The sequence below is a fragment of the Lethenteron reissneri genome, chromosome 33 (genome assembly GCF_015708825.2).
Source record: "Lethenteron reissneri isolate LAM-NWPU_2019-01 chromosome 33, ASM1570882v1, whole genome shotgun sequence".
Taxonomy (NCBI): Eukaryota; Metazoa; Chordata; class Hyperoartia; order Petromyzontiformes; family Petromyzontidae; genus Lethenteron; species Lethenteron reissneri.
This window is the reverse complement of record NC_083811.1, coordinates 13,207,370-13,223,000: the sequence shown is the minus strand read 5'-3', so window position 1 is coordinate 13,223,000 and position 15,631 is coordinate 13,207,370. Positions and strand designations below refer to the sequence as shown.

General features: G+C 46.4%; 1 protein-coding gene across 1 annotated transcript in view; it reads left to right on the top strand.

The window, feature by feature from the left end:
* Nucleotides 1–15,631, top strand: part of TMTC2 (transmembrane O-mannosyltransferase targeting cadherins 2) — a 291,797-nt gene that overhangs the window by 232,367 nt on the left and 43,799 nt on the right. Inside the window, exon 8 of the mRNA XM_061564667.1 lies at nucleotides 2,493–2,677. Coding sequence (XP_061420651.1) covers nucleotides 2,493–2,677 — 185 coding nt within the window. The remainder of the gene's footprint in view (nucleotides 1–2,492; nucleotides 2,678–15,631) is intronic.

The following is a 15,631-nucleotide window of genomic DNA, read 5'->3' as shown; positions in this document are numbered from 1 at the left end:
AAAACTGAGTGGGAAGCAGCGGAGGAAGAACACGGGGCGTGGATGCAGTCAAACGCGGACGATAAAAGAACGATTGTTTTCGCCTAGACTTCATTCGGGTTAAGGGTGGAAAAAGGTGTCAGCAGTTTGTGAGTGGGGCAGGGGGCATTAAAAGCAGTGGAGGCATTAGAGGAGAAGGAGCAACATCCAATTTGGGAAGGGGGTGTGCAGGAATTCGACAAAGGCAAAAGTTGCTGGAGTGAAGGGCAGAGCAGGTTACCCCAGCAGGGCCTGGTATGTCGTGGCGTGGTTGGGGTGCGTGTTTTAGCATAGACTAGGAATAGGGGATACCCAGTCTATGGATTGTTATGGAAGGCATCGGAAAGAACGAAACTAATTGTTTAACAAAGGATCTTATAATGATGAAAGGAATACAAAACGTTATCGTGGTCCAAACATTCCAGTTTTTGATCCTAACCGAATAATTTAGGCATAATGTAGTTAGATAGATTTAAAGGGGAAGCCAGCTCCATCATTAACCTCCTACACTAGTTTTAAATACACATATTATTATTATTGCACAAATAGAAAAGGTTGTCTTTTGTATTTTGAACTGTTACGCCACTGGGCTAGAGACTGAGTAGCTGGGCTTATTTCTGTGGGGTCTCGGCGGTCCATTGATCGCTAAGAAGACCCTCACATTAACCCAAGCATTGATGCTGTACCCTGGGTTCCATAGGGGAGCCCCTCACACCCATGTGGCTCCAGGGCTAAATATAGTAATTTTACCAAGCTTGCCAATGGGGGAACAAGCATTGCCAATTGACAACATTAACTGTGCTTCATTCACACACTACAGTGCTTTGTCCTCGTAAGAAGTGTAGCGTTTGTCAGAAAAGCTACTCCAGAGATAAGGGAAGCTGAGGTATAAATGGTATAAAATACACTTATATTTCCATGTTGTGCATGGATAGGATTGAACAACTATAGGAGTGACTGCCCCAATACAATAATCTAAGTGCTTTTCAGCCTGCATCCTTCCATTGCTTCTGCAAGCAACTAGTAATATGTCCTAAGTGTGTCGTGTCTGTTGAATGTAAACCAACTTTAAAGCTCCATCGCCATTGTGCTGGCTGTTGACATGAATGTGTACTGGGCTCGCATACGTATGCCTTATTTTGCTAACGTGTTGGCTTTCCGCACACTCGCGTATCTGCTTTCATCCATATGCCTCTGAGATGTACGATGCACTCACTTGAATATTCCATAACTTCCTTTCTCTTTAATGTGGCATCCCTGGAGAATGTGATGGCTTGTCTTTTAAGGTCGTATGCTGGAGCATTTGTTCTTTGTTTTTACATAAATCATGATTCCCTCTTGCTCGTCTAAAGTGCTGTGCTCGCAAGCATGACAATGAAATTAACTGTATCGGTCACAACAGGGGGCTTTGTTGAGAAGTGAAATGGAGATAATTGCCCAAGGCAATGTGCAAGGTTTTGTACACGGCAGGAGTATAGATGACGATTACTCTCTTTACAAGAAAAAATGATGGTGAGTATTTTAAAATGAAACCCACATATCATTGCAATGGCAGATGACACATCCGAGCCGGTTTTTTTTTGTGCTGTGTTTCTGGCCATTTGGCTGTCACAAGAAGCGTGCGAGTCAGCGCGAGTGGGGTATGAACATCAATGAGTTAATTTTGATTCCTGCCTAAGGCTAACATTAGTGATGAGTGGTTTTGGTCCCAGGCCTGCCCTAGATCAACTGAGCCTAGTGCCTGGTACAATGTGTAAATATCAACACTGAGGAGACAAAGGTGACCGGGGTTAGTTCTGGCTAAACCAACCCCCGAAATCCAACCTGGCTTTAATAGGTTATCACTAACAGCACTTGCCCTCACAGTTTATGTATACTATACAGGGGACATTGGTCTTTTGTATACGCATGTGTGTCTGTTTGTGTAACTTTGTGAGCATATGTGTGTAAGTTTTTGGCTGTATTTACGTGTATATATGTGGGGGGGGGGGGGGGTGGGGAGTTGTAGTGTGCTGTGCTACGAGCCTGGCGACCCGCGTTCGATTCACTCTCATGGCAAACACCAGTGACGATTATCCAAACCAGTCCTGAGCCTCCCCTAGGTCGACTTAACCGCAGTCTGTAAACATCATCACTGGAGAGACAAAGGCAGCCGGACTTGGTGCTGGTAATTCAACCCCTTGTGTGCTCCATTGGCCTTCATGGGTGCTCGCTAAGAGCACTTTTCCCAACAGCTCTATGGGGGAATCTTTATCTGTTGTGCATATAGGTTCCCACGAGGTTTAGTGGTGGTGCATTGGATTGAGCATTGCGTTTGCTGCTGAAGACATCAACCTAACCTCTTACGTGCCCTGCCCGCCCGCGCTAGACTCTCCGTTCACAGCATCGCGTGGTCATGCGAGCTAAATGGGGATCGTCTCTGGCCGTGTGTGTGCGCATTGACTTGACGGCAATGGTGGCTGTGGGCCCTCCAGCGGCGTACCTCAACACAGGCATCGTGCTGGTGAGCCAAGGCAAGGCGAGCGAGGCTCAAATCGTGTTCCGCGCCTGCGCCGACATCCCCGACGAGCGCCTCAAGGACCCGCAGGCCCACATGACGTCGGTGGCGAGCTGCCTCTACAACCTGGGCAAGGTGCTGCACGAGCAGGACCTTCACCAGGTACGCGAGGGCGGCTGCGCGCCAGGAGGCTTTCTCCCCCGAGGCCAGCGTGCCACGTGCTTCCAACTGCGCCTTTGATCGAGTTGAGAGAACGCGACGGTGATTTTTTGTCCCACTAAGTGGGGCTGTGTGCATAGATGGTGTCTGTATGTGCCACCGCCCATGTTACAGGCTGTCGTGGGGCCACGTTGAGTTGGCAGCAGAGGGCTCTGCAGAAAAAAAACATTCGTGTACTGGACGTCTATGCTTCCACATCTATGCTCCCCACCCTGAACGGTGTGGTGAAGTATGGTTAAATAGCCCCCCTAGCCAACAGTGAGGGGACACCCCCATTCAACAGTGGGTTGACAAAGGGCCTGGTCATGTGCTTGTTTATGAATATATTGAAAGAGGCAGAAATAAAAAGTACAAAAAAATTCCCCAACTTTGGCATTAACAACGTTTCAATGCATATATATGAACAAAAAGAAAATACGTGTAAGCTAACACATGCCGAACTATGGTGTGTGGCCGAGAATGTTAGGCTGCTGTACATTTTTGTTTGTTACAGGGCAGCATTAATGACAGGCGTTTCTAATATTTCGTTAATGTGTGCTAATGCACCACTGCCAACACATTCTGTAAAATTGTATTTTAACTTTGATCAAAACACTGCAGAGCTTCTTATGAGGATGACCCCCGAGTGAACCCCAAGGCTCCTGAGAAATTAGGTGTGTGCTTTCCTGTCTTTTTACTGCAAATGTCTAGTTTTCTTGCTGTGAAATTGTGTCATGCTTTGTTTTCACAAAACTCACATTGGGAGCTGTAGGAAACGTGTACGTGACTGTCTGCAACTTTGTAGACATTTGTAAGTGGTTTCCAACTGCCATGCTGTGAAGTATCAAATACAGTACAACGATAAGTAATTTCGCCACCTTTCCATCTTTGCTCTCTTATGAAGAAGAAACATTTCTGTAAATACATCATGAGCGTTATTGTGGAGAAGATAAGCAACCACATAAATAAACACACAATGCCTCCTTTACATATCCGTCTCTAAATAAAATAAAAAATATTTATTACAAAATCCATCAGCTGTGCACGGCCTTCTGGAAGTGCATAACTTTAGCAGCATGTTTCAAGACAAGCAAACTCTGGAACAGTGTCAACACACAGTGTCTCATCAACAGTCAGGCTTGCATGAATCATTGCTGGAGAACTCCCAATCTTACAGGCAACGACCCTTTTCTTTTATGCTACGAGATCCTAGTTTGACGCAAAATGATAATAAACACAACTCAAAATAATTAGCATTCTTGTGGAGAATATAAATAGTAAAATAAATGAAGAATGCCTCTTTCATATATCAATCTCTCCATATCAAAATCAAAGTATTTCTTACACTATCCAAATTCTGGAGTCTGCCTGTCTTAAATAATTGCAGATGAAATTATCCACTGCCAGAAGGACCATACAGTTGATGTGCTGTATCTAACCTATATAATTCATTTTTTGTCCGTCCGTCCGTCCGCGTACGCTCCCTACCGGGGGATTTAGCTCTCGGACCGTGGGGTTCGGCGAGATTAAATTTTGCAGGTGGGCACGCCCCCGGCCCCGCGGTAAACTTAGGCATTTCCGATTTTTCGTCTCTAAACTTTAAATCGGACCGATTATCGATTTAGTGCGATTTATCTTTATTTATTTATTTAACGCTTTATTTATTTACTATCGCCGGCCGGCGCGGACCACGGCGGTTGCCCCTGGCAACGGATAGGAACGCGTTCGCTGCGGGGTGGACGCCATTTTGAATTACCATTAAAAATATGTGCACGCATTAACACGCGACTCTGAGGTAAATTCATCAAAGTTTCACGTCCTCTTCACTCCCCCCCCCACCCCAATGTGTGCAATTACTATTATAGGGTCGGTAGATAATAAAATTATAGCGATTAGACAGTATTATTGTAGCGCGGGGGGGGGGGGGGGGTTAACGGCCCCAGTACCCAGCCTGAGCCGGGTGGGCAATCTAGGCGAGGCCAGAGGCTCTGCATGGTACTAGGCCTCGACACGCAACTCTGTCAGGCAACGAATTTGTGGTATAAACTCGATATACCCAGCGTTGCCCGGGGGAAAAATACATTTAAATCTTCTGAAAACTTTAAAACATAACATTCCAATGAAAATACAACTGTGTAATTAAAACTCTAAACCCGACCGCGCCAAGAATCGATTCTCTGAATCGCGAAAAGGAATCGAAGGTTGTAGATTCACTTAGAATCGCCTTATTTCCGTTTAATATAAGTTGGTTATAGAGTTGATATAAACTGCTGCGAATGGGAAATATCCGGCGTTGACCGGGGCTAAAATATAATTAAAAACTCCTGAAAACTTTAAAACATAACATACGAATGAAAATAAAACTCTGTAATTAAAAATGGAAATCTCCTATGCGCCAGGAATCGATTCTTTGAATCGCGCAAAGGAATCATCGAAGGTTGTAGATTCCTTTAGGAGCGCCCTTCACATGTGGTGAGGGAGAGAGTGGTGAGGGGGAGAGAGTGGTGAGGGGGAGAGAGTGGTGAGGGGGAGAGAGTGGTGAGGGGGGGAGAGTGGTGAGGGGGGGAGAGTGGTGAGGGGGAGAGAGTGGTGAGGGGGAGAGAGTGGTGAGGGGGGGAGAGTGGTGAGGGGGAGAGAGTGGTGAGGGGGAGAGAGTGGTGAGGGGGAGAGAGTGGTGAGGGGGAGAGAGTGGTGAGGGGGGGAGAGTGGTGAGGGGGGGAGAGTGGTGAGGGGGGAGAGTGGTGAGGGGGAGAGAGTGGTGAGGGGGAGAGAGTGGTGAGGGGGAGAGAGTGGTGAGGGGGAGAGAGTGGTGAGGGGGAGAGAGTGGTGAGGGGGAGAGAGTGGTGAGGGGAGAGAGTGGTGAGGGGGAGAGAGTGGTGAGGGGGAGAGAGTGGTGAGGGGGAGAGAGTGGTGAGGGGGAGAGAGTGGTGAGGGGGAGAGAGTGGTGAGGGGGAGAGAGTGGTGAGGGGGAGAGAGTGGTGAGGGGGAGAGAGTGGTGAGGGGGAGAGAGTGGTGAGGGGGAGAGAGTGGTGAGGGGGAGAGTGGTGAGGGTAAGGTTGAGTGGTGAGGGTGAGTGGTGATTGGTGAGGGTGAGGGTGAGTGGGGAGGGTGAGTGGCGGTTGTTAGTGGTGATTAGTGAGGGGTGAGTGGTGAGGGTTAGTGGTGAGCATGAGTGGTGAGGGTGAGTGTTGAGCGTGAGTGGTGAAGGTGAGTGGTGATTGTTGAGGGTGTGATTGGTGAGGATGAGTAGTGAGGGTGAGTGGTAAGGGGTGAGTGGTGAGGGTGAGTGGCGGTTGTGAGTGGTGATTAGTGAGGGGTGAGTGGTGAGGGTGAGCGTGAGTGGTTAGGGTGAGGGTGAGCAGTGAGGGTGAGCAGTGAGGGTGAGTGGTGATTGGTGAGGGTGTGATTGGTAAGGATGAGTGGTGAGTGGTCAGGGTGAGTGGTGAGGGTGAGTGGTGAGCGGTGAGGGTGAGTGTTGAGGGTGAGTGGTTAGGGTGAGTAGTGAGGGTGAGTGGTGAGCGTGAGTGGTGAGTGGTGAGCGTAACTGGTGAGGGAGAGTGGTGAGGGAGAGTGGTGAGGGAGAGTGGTGAGGGTGAGTAGTGAGTGGTGAGGGTGAGTGGTGATTGGTGAGGGTGAGTGGTGAGTGGGGAGGGTGAGTGGCGGTTGTTAGTGGTGATTAGTGAGGGGTGAGTGGTGAGGGTGAGCGTGAGTGGTGAGGTTGAGTGGTGAGCAGTGAGTGGTGATTGGTGAGGGTGTGATTGGTGAGGATGAGTGGTGAGGGTGAGTAGTGAGGGTGAGTGGTTGTTGTGAGGGTGAGTGGTTGTTGTGAGGGTGCGTGGTGAGGGTGAGTGGTAAGAGTGAGTGGTGAGGGTGAGTGACGGTTCTGAGAGGTGATTAGTGAGTGGTGAGGGTGAGTGGTGAGGGTTAGTGGTGAGGGTGAGTGGCGGTTGTGAGTGGTGATTAGTGAGGGGTGAGGGTGAGCGTGAGTGGTGAGGGTGAGTGGTGAGGGTGAGCGGTGAGGGTGAGCAGTGAGGGTGAGTGGTGATTGGTGAGGATGTGATTGGTGAGGATGAGTGGTGAGTGGTCAGGTTGAGTTGTGAGCGGTGAGGGTGAGTGGTGAGGGTGACTGGTGAGTGGTGAGGGTGAGTGGTGAGGGAGAGTGGTGAGGGAAAGTGGTGAGGGTGAATGGTGAGGGTGAGTGGTGAGGGTGAATGGTGAGGGTGAGTGGTGAGGGTGAGTGGTGATTGGTGAGGGTGAGTGCTGAGCGGTGAGGGTGAGTGGTTGTTGTGAGGGGTGAGTGGTGAGTGGTGAGAGTGAGTGGTGAGGGTGAGTTGTGAGGGTGAGTGGTAAGAGTGAGTGGTGAGGGTGAGTGTTGAGCGTGAGTGGTGAGGGTTGAGCGTGAGTGGTGAGGGTGAGTGGTGATTGTTGAGGGTGTGATTGGTGAGGATGAGTGGTGAGTAGTGAGGGTGAGTGTTGAGGGTGAGTGGTGAGGGTGAGTGGCGGTTATGAGTGATGATTAGTGAGGGGTGAGTGGTGAGGGTGAGCGTGAGTGGTGAGGGTGATCAGTGCGGGTGAGTGGTGATTGGTGAGGGTGTGATTGGTGAGGATGAGTGGTCAGGGTGAGTGGTGAGGGTGAGTGGTTGTTGTGAGGGTGAGTGGTGAGGATGAGTGGTGAGGGTGAGTGGCGGTTGTGAGTGGTGATGGGTGAGTGGTGAGCGGTGAGGGGTGAGCGGTGAGGGTGAGTGTTGAGGGTGAGTGGTGAAGGTGAGTGTTGAGGGTGAGTGGTGAGTAGTGAGGGTGAGTGGTGAGCGTGACTGGTGAGTGGTGAGGGTGAGTGGTGAGGGAGAGTGGTGAGGGAAAGTGGTGAGGGTGAATGGTGAGGGTGAGTGGTGAGGGTGAATGGTGAGGGTGAGCAGTGAGGGTGAGTGGTGATTGGTGAGGGTGTGATTGGTAAGGATGAGTGGTGAGTGGTGAGTGGTCAGGGTGAGTGGTGAGGGTGAGTGGTGAGCGGTGAGGGAGAGTGGTGAGGGAGAGTGGTGAGGGTGAGTGGTGATTGGTGAGGGTGAGTGGTGAGTGGGGAGGGTGAGTGGCGGTTGTTAGTGGTGATTAGTGAGGGGTGAGTGGTGAGGGTGAGCGTGAGTGGTGAGGTTGAGTGGTGAGCAGTGAGGGTGAGTGGTGATTGGTGAGGGTGTGATTGGTGAGGATGAGTGGTGAGGGTGCGTAGTGAGGGTGAGTGGTTGTTGTGAGGGTGAGTGGTTGTTGTGAGGGTGCGTGGTGAGGGTGAGTGGTAAGAGTGAGTGGTGAGGGTGAGTGACGGTTGTGAGAGGTGATTAGTGAGTGGTGAGGGTGAGTGGTGAGGGTTAGTGGTGAGGGTGAGTGGCGGTTGTGAGTAGTGATTAGTGAGGGGTGAGGGTGAGCGTGAGTGGTGAGGGTGAGTGGTGAGGGTGAGCGGTGAGGGTGAGCAGTGAGGGTGAGTGGTGATTGGTGAGGATGTGATTGGTGAGGATGAGTGGTGAGTGGTCAGGTTGAGTGGTGAGCGGTGAGGGTGAGTGGTGAGGGTGACTGGTGAGTGGTGAGGGTGAGTGGTGAGGGAGAGTGGTGAGGGAGAGTGGTGAGGGAAAGTGGTGAGGGTGAATGGTGAGGGTGAGTGGTGAGGGTGAATGGTGAGGGTGAGTGGTGAGGGTGAGTGGTGATTGGTGAGGGTGAGTGCTGAGCGGTGAGGGTGAGTGGTTGTTGTGAGGGGTGAGTGGTGAGTGGTGAGAGTGAGTGGTGAGGGTGAGTTGTGAGGGTGAGTGGTAAGAGTGAGTGGTGAGGGTGAGTGTTGAGCGTGAGTGGTGAGGGTGAGTGTTGAGCGTGAGTGGTGAGGGTGAGTGGTGATTGTTGAGGGTGTGATTGGTGAGGATGAGTGGTGAGTAGTGAGGGTGAGTGTTGAGGGTGAGTGGTGAGGGTGAGTGGCGGTTATGAGTGATGATTAGTGAGGGGTGAGTGGTGAGGGTGAGCGTGAGTGGTGAGGGTGATCAGTGCAGGTGAGTGGTGATTGGTGAGGGTGTGATTGGTGAGGATGAGTGGTCAGGGTGAGTGGTGAGGGTGAGTGGTTGTTGTGAGGGTGAGTGGTGAGGATGAGTGGTGAGGGTGAGTGGCGGTTGTGAGTGGTGATGGGTGAGTGGTGAGCGGTGAGGGGTGAGTGGTGAGGGTGAGTGGTGAGGTTGAGTGGTGAGGGTGAGTGCTGAGTGGTGAGGGTGAGTTGTGAGAGAGTGGTTATTTTTGAGGGTGAGTGGTGAGGTTGAGTGGTGAGGGTTAGTGGAGAGTGGTGAGTGGTGATTGGTCAGTGGTGATTGGTGAGGATGAATGGTGAGTAATGAGGGTGAAGTTGAGTGGTGAGGGTGAGTGGTGGTTGTGACGGTGTGTGGTGAGGGTGAGTGGTGAGGGTGAGTGGTGAGGCTGAATGGTGAGGGTGAATGGTGAGAGTGAGTGGTGAGTGGTGAGGGAGAGTGGTGAGTGAGAGTGGTGAGGGTTAGTGGTGAGGGTTAGTGGTGAGAGTGAGTGGTGAGGGTGAGTGGTGAGTGGTGAGGGTGAGTGGTGAGGGTGAGTGGTGAGGGTGAGTGGTGAGGGAGATTGGTGAGGGAGGTTGGTGAGTGGTGAGTTGTGAGGGTGAATGGTGAATAGTGAGTGGGAGTGGTGAGTGGTGAGGATGAGTGGTAAGGGTGAGTTGTGAGTGGTGAATGGTGAGGGTGAATGATGAGTACAGTCAATATGCACTGCTGTTATCATACCAGGTACCACCACCACAATATGTACTCCTCTCATCATAGCAGATACCACCACAGCAGTATGCACTGCTGTCATCATAGCAGGTTCCACCACAATATGCACTGCTGTCATCATAACAGGTACCAACACAGCAGTATGCACTGCTGTAGTGATAGCAGGTACGACCTCAGTCGGTATACACTGCTGTAGTGATAGTAGATACTGCTATCGAGTTGGTAGATACCGCTATAGTAAATACTAAAACAGTCAGTATATACCACTACAGTCAGTCAATACTGCTACAGTCAGTATATACTACTATACAGTCAGTACATATTGCTACGGTGAGTAGCTACTAGAGTCAGTAGATACTATTATAGAGTGAGTAGATACTGCTATAGATTTTGTAGTTACTACTATAGTCAGTGGATACAACTATAGAGTCAGCAGATACTATACAGTTAGTCGTTACGAGTATATAGTCGGTAGATACTACTGTAAGCCCAGTAAATACTACTATGGTCAGTAGTTATTACAGTCACTAAATACTGCTACACAGTAGCTACTACTGGCTCAGTAGATACTACGGTACAGTCAGTAGATACTACTACAGAGTCAATAGATACCACTTCCTCTGTTGTATGTAAGGTGTTGTTAGTATATATACCTACGAGGGGTAAAGATATTTTTTGAGGGGGGGGGGGGGAGACCACAATTTTCGGAAACATTTTGACATCAACTATTTACCCCACACTTTCTACAACTTTTTGGACTTGTGAAAGCCTCTTATATATTTGTTGGTGGAAAAATGTACAAACAGCCCACCGGGCTTTGACAATACCTTAGTATCTGTGTATATATGTAAGGTTTTTAAGAAAGATATTTTTCACCCGGGCAAAGCCGGGTACTTCCGCTAGTAATATATATTTTGGGTTAAGTGGAGAAATATACATAAACCGAGAATGTGGAGGTAATAAAGTATTGTGTGTATTTAGCTAGTGATGTGCATTGTGTGAATGAGGTCAATATATCTATTGCGTTAGCAGGACAGGTTTATCGTTCATTAGATTACATAAACCACTTATGAAGAACAGAGAGAAGAATTTGAGTATAAATCGATGGGTGTTTTAGAAAAGTTTATAACTTTACAGGTTAAGGGACTGAACTCTAACAAAGTAATTGTAAACAAATATCCCGATCTTAGGATATAAAAATAAACCATATTAAATTTTTCCAGGTAAGGCCTACTGATCTAAAAAGCTGAACGTGTAATTTAGGAATACATCATAGCAAGGAAGTGTCGTAGATGGAACAGGAGGTTGTGATGCGTGGGGAAAATGTCCAAGACAGAAGAGGGAAGGTTTCTGAGAAGGGCATTGGATTGGCACCCAGAGATCGTTGACTGAGCCGAAGACCTACACTCATATGGTGGGAATATGAACATCAGATCTTGGAGGACGGATGTCTAAAGCAGCTGTGGGATCAACGAAAATTATGGGAATAGTGGCAATAGAATAAAAAACATTGGAAACGATGGCCTCTCGGCCTTGACTTTTTTGGTCAATATGTGTTGGTATTAGCATCTTGGCGCAAAGTAAATATTTTCTGTATCAAACTATCTCCATCATCTAAAACACTTAGCAATGGCTAAGCAATCACATTATGTGCTTGGACCAACAGGCAGCTTCTGGTGTAATATATATCATATATTTCATTGGTCATAATAACATTAAGTACTGGATTATTCAATTGCGGCTCCTCCAATTATATATATGTATGCATGTGTTTCCTTGCCTTGCAACATCAAAAAATGTACTGCATTGGTCCTGTTCCATAATGTGGGTAAATTAAATGTAAACAGAAGAAATAACGCATGGAGTTGTTTTCGTTAATAAGGCACCATCTACACTTATTCATGGACTCCCTCTGGACACACCATAGGTTAACGTGACCTGCACTCTGTTTCTAAAGCAAGGACATTGGGACTAAATAACAGTTTTTATAGACGTGAGTAAAAAAAAAGTAATCACATTTCACTTTGAAGAATGCAGGCAAAGTGGAAGACAGGGGATAATTTTGAATTATTTTTTAAAATGGATGATCTTTTATTTTGGATGCCCTTTCCTTGCCCTCGTGTTTCGAACATTCAGACTGAATGTTCCAAGGCAACACATTAGTTATCAGCCACTACATGAAGATTTTGCAGCATTTACAACCAAAATGGGTTGGCTTTGTAAGCATTGTGATTGATCCAAACACAGTGTGGGATTTTATTTTGCCCTTTCTGAGGCTCAATAAAAATGTTGACGGTACAATTCAACACACATTTTTAGAGAGTATACAATGACTGTAAAGGGTGGTGGTGCTTAATAGTCGATAGAGACACGAGGCAATAGAGACTTGTCATCTGTACGGAGAAGATCAGTTATTGAGTCATCGTGGACTTTTGGAAAGGGCAGTGAGCTAAAATAACAAAACAATACTTGAAATGGATTTGATCATTAAAATAAATTTACTCATATGTTTGGAGAAGACGTTTAAAAGAACATCGCTTACTTTGGCATATGGTTCAGAAACATGGCTACTGACAAAGAAATTGTCAAAAAAACTGAAAACATGCAAAACGGAGGCTGGTGAGATTCTTGCTTGGAATTCCACTCTGAGACGGAAACAGGATGGCATGAATCAGAGAACATATGCAAATTAGAAACGTCATGTTGGCTATTAAGGAAAGCAAGTGAGTTTGGGCTGATGGACAAGACTCACGGAAAGGCAGCCCAAAGAAAGAGCATGCTGGAGAGGGACCACCATGGAGACGGAATCATCTCAAGTACAGCAGTGAAATGGATTGTGGAATTGCAAGGATGGTGATGGCTTGAAGAGGGTTTCATCCAGCAGTGGATAGACTATGGATGATGATGATAATGATGACAGTCATCACTTAAATAATAAAGTAAAGAAGAATAAACTACTCTATGGTACTCTTTGGTTCTTTCGGTAAAGTCACTCTATGGTACTGTGATGATTTCAATTGGCCGTCATGTGAATTGCGTTAATCGGCAAGACACTCTCAAGAGAACATTGATAAGCAAGGCATATATACTTCAAGGATGCTGACATAAATTGCCTGTTACCCAGCTCAACAGATGTTTCCATGGCAGCAGAATGCAGTTGTTCAAGGTGCCCTGCAACACACTGCACGGATCGATGTAATAATCAAATGTGATCTTGGAGCTGCGATGACATGTTGGGATGGACACCTCTGGCTGCTTAGACAGAATCAGCTCGTGGCTGGCCAGGTTAATAGAAACGGGCCTCGTAAGCAGCGCTGGATAATGAGCCTTAGGCCTTCATATGTTGCAAGCCCTCCATGTCACATTGAAGTAACAGCTAAGCGACGGTATGCGCGGCCATCGGGGCATTTTTTTAATCTTCGAATTACGATGACATCATTCTTGATTTTGTCACAGCTAAAACTATGGGTGGGGGGGAGGGGGAAACGTTTGAAGAAATTAGTGAAGTGAGTCATTTATGTTTGATGCATTTGCTTTGAGTCACATATTACATCTTAGTTTGATATAGGTAAATAAAGAAATGGTTGAACATTTCATGAAAAAAATTCTAAGTGTAAAACATTCCCTCCTAATTAGCCTTAGACCCCTGATAATCTGAACCCGGCCCTGCTCGTAAGTCATAGTATTAGTGCCTCCACGCTCAAACACAGCAATGGGCAGTGCTCATCTCAATCAATGGGCCCTGAGCCACCAACAATTAACCGAATCAAATTGGGAAGAACTACAACCACTAGATACCCATGAGACTATCCCTCATTCCCAACAAATAAGTAAACAGTGCAAAGGAAATTATGTAAATTTAGGACCATTTCTAATCATATACTGTGTTCCCATCTCCGATGCTGGTTTTGGCCGAGTGGTGAAAATTCCATATTGCAGTGGCAGACTCATATTTTCATCTGACTCTCATTTACGATGTGGTATTGAGGCTCAATTCACAGGCCAAAAATGAATTCTAGACTTGAAGCTTTCGTGACTGCAAGGAATCATATTCTTAGGTGTTTTCGGTAAAGTCACGTAGGTACTTTCCATTCATTGGCTACCACATTCTGATGAGCCCCCCTCTCCTCCCCCCTCAACTCGCTTTTAAGGGATTACATCTTGAATCATTGCCTCACTTGATGCAGCTGATCTGGCTGTGTCCCACCTGATGACGGAGACTTGTGTTGCCTCCGAAACGTCGTGATCTTTATTTTATTTTGTTATTTTTATTAATTTTGATGTTTTACCTACATGACTTTACCGAAAACACCTAAGAATAGGCCAAAAATGGACGGTCAGGTGAATTTACCCTAAGCATGAACGTATAGTCTTGTGATCATGAGCCATATGTTACAGCAACCGTATTATACAGGATTTCCAATGAACGATGTGGAGGCCTTGATTTTATTGGGACAATTTTTTTTAAGCAATTAATTTCCATGAAATTTTTTACAGCTATTTTCCAAAGTTACTTAAATATTGGACGAACTTCCCAACATCCCAGATGTCCCAGATGTTGGGAAGTTGCTAAGCAACACTCCTTGAGATTGCAGAAATTTAACAACAACGTGCATTTATGGTCAAAAATGATAACACTGAAAAATAGGTTGTACTTTTGAAAGTGATTTTCCATTCGTGTTTTAAAAGTCAAGGCTTGGTCTGTTTGGTCGCATGCTATTAGTAGCCTATATCAGATACTCTTTTGGAATGTCCATTATGTCTGTTGTTCAGTGCAAGGACTTTCTGTCCAGTGCTACCTGCGTGCCCCGTTTATGGGAATATTATTTTCAAAACATGTACGTTATGCAACAGTCATCATAGAGTTCTTAATATATTCATTTACTCTACCTCATTCCTCTCGTCGGCTAAATTGTTCACAAATGCATACGGGTGAATAGTGCTGATTGTATCTGATCTTGTCAGATCTCAGAGGCTAAGCAGGGGGGAGCCTAGTTTAGTTCCTTGATAGATGATAACCAGGGCTATCCAGGTGTTAACTGTGTCGAGATGTGAAGTGACCAGAAGATATTAGCATGGAATTTCACCCCCTCGTATCTATCTGCTAGTCGTAGAGTTACCTTCCACAAGCCGAACACCCATTCATGTAATCGGCCAAACATGTCAACACAGTATCCTTGTGAAAAAAGTATTTAGTCTCCGTAATGCCCTTCTGGTTAAAGAATGATCATTTATTCACTTATTTACAAATCCAGTTATCTCCATATCACGTACTTAATGTGAATGAGTTGTATTTAATATATACAGTATTTAAGCAACTGATACTGTATTTAGCACAGCAAAATTCCAGTAATCCGCAGTGATTTGGCGAGGCAATTTAGTGGATCTTCTCATCCGTGATGCACCTCAGAGGTTAGTCCCGTAATCCACAGAAACATGTTGCATCGACACAGTTTGCCAGGGATTACAGCAGGAATTGGCCTCTTCCGAAAAATATCCAGAAATCCGCAATGTTTTGCGGATTTATGAATCAACAAATTCCACGGATTATGGGAGGAGCTGCGAACTGAGAGGTAGTCTGTAAATTATATGAACTCGTGGATTATTGCAGTGTAGATTGTAATCCTGTCCTACTGCAAAGGCAGATGTCTTTGCCTATTGAACATATAACTGTTTGAGTAACCCTGGAAGATTACAGCTGTGTGTCTGTAATTGTATTGATATCCATAACATATTGCCTCTGGCAAGTTGGAATTACATTTCTGTAAAAAAAACACGAGCTGTACGCTTCTTTTGCATGGATAAGAGGCATGTAGGCATGGATAAATGCAGATAATAGAATCTGCCCAGGGCACTTCCCATAACAGAGTGGACAGGGGGAGTTTCATTTAAATGTTTTTATCTCTTATGCAATGGTAACCTGGGGAAGCAATACTTTTCTCAAACTGGTAATGGCGCTGACCCACAACGGCTTACTCTTATGAAAATAGTATAATTAAAATTTGTAAGGCCTATTTCATCCGTAGATCCCAATGGGCCATGTATGGAAAACAGGACATACATATAAGCAGGGTAAACGGCGAGTATTAGGGAGTAAAGGCTAATTTAAAGAGGTGAGTTTTCAAGACAGACTTAAACGGTGTTTAAAGTGTAC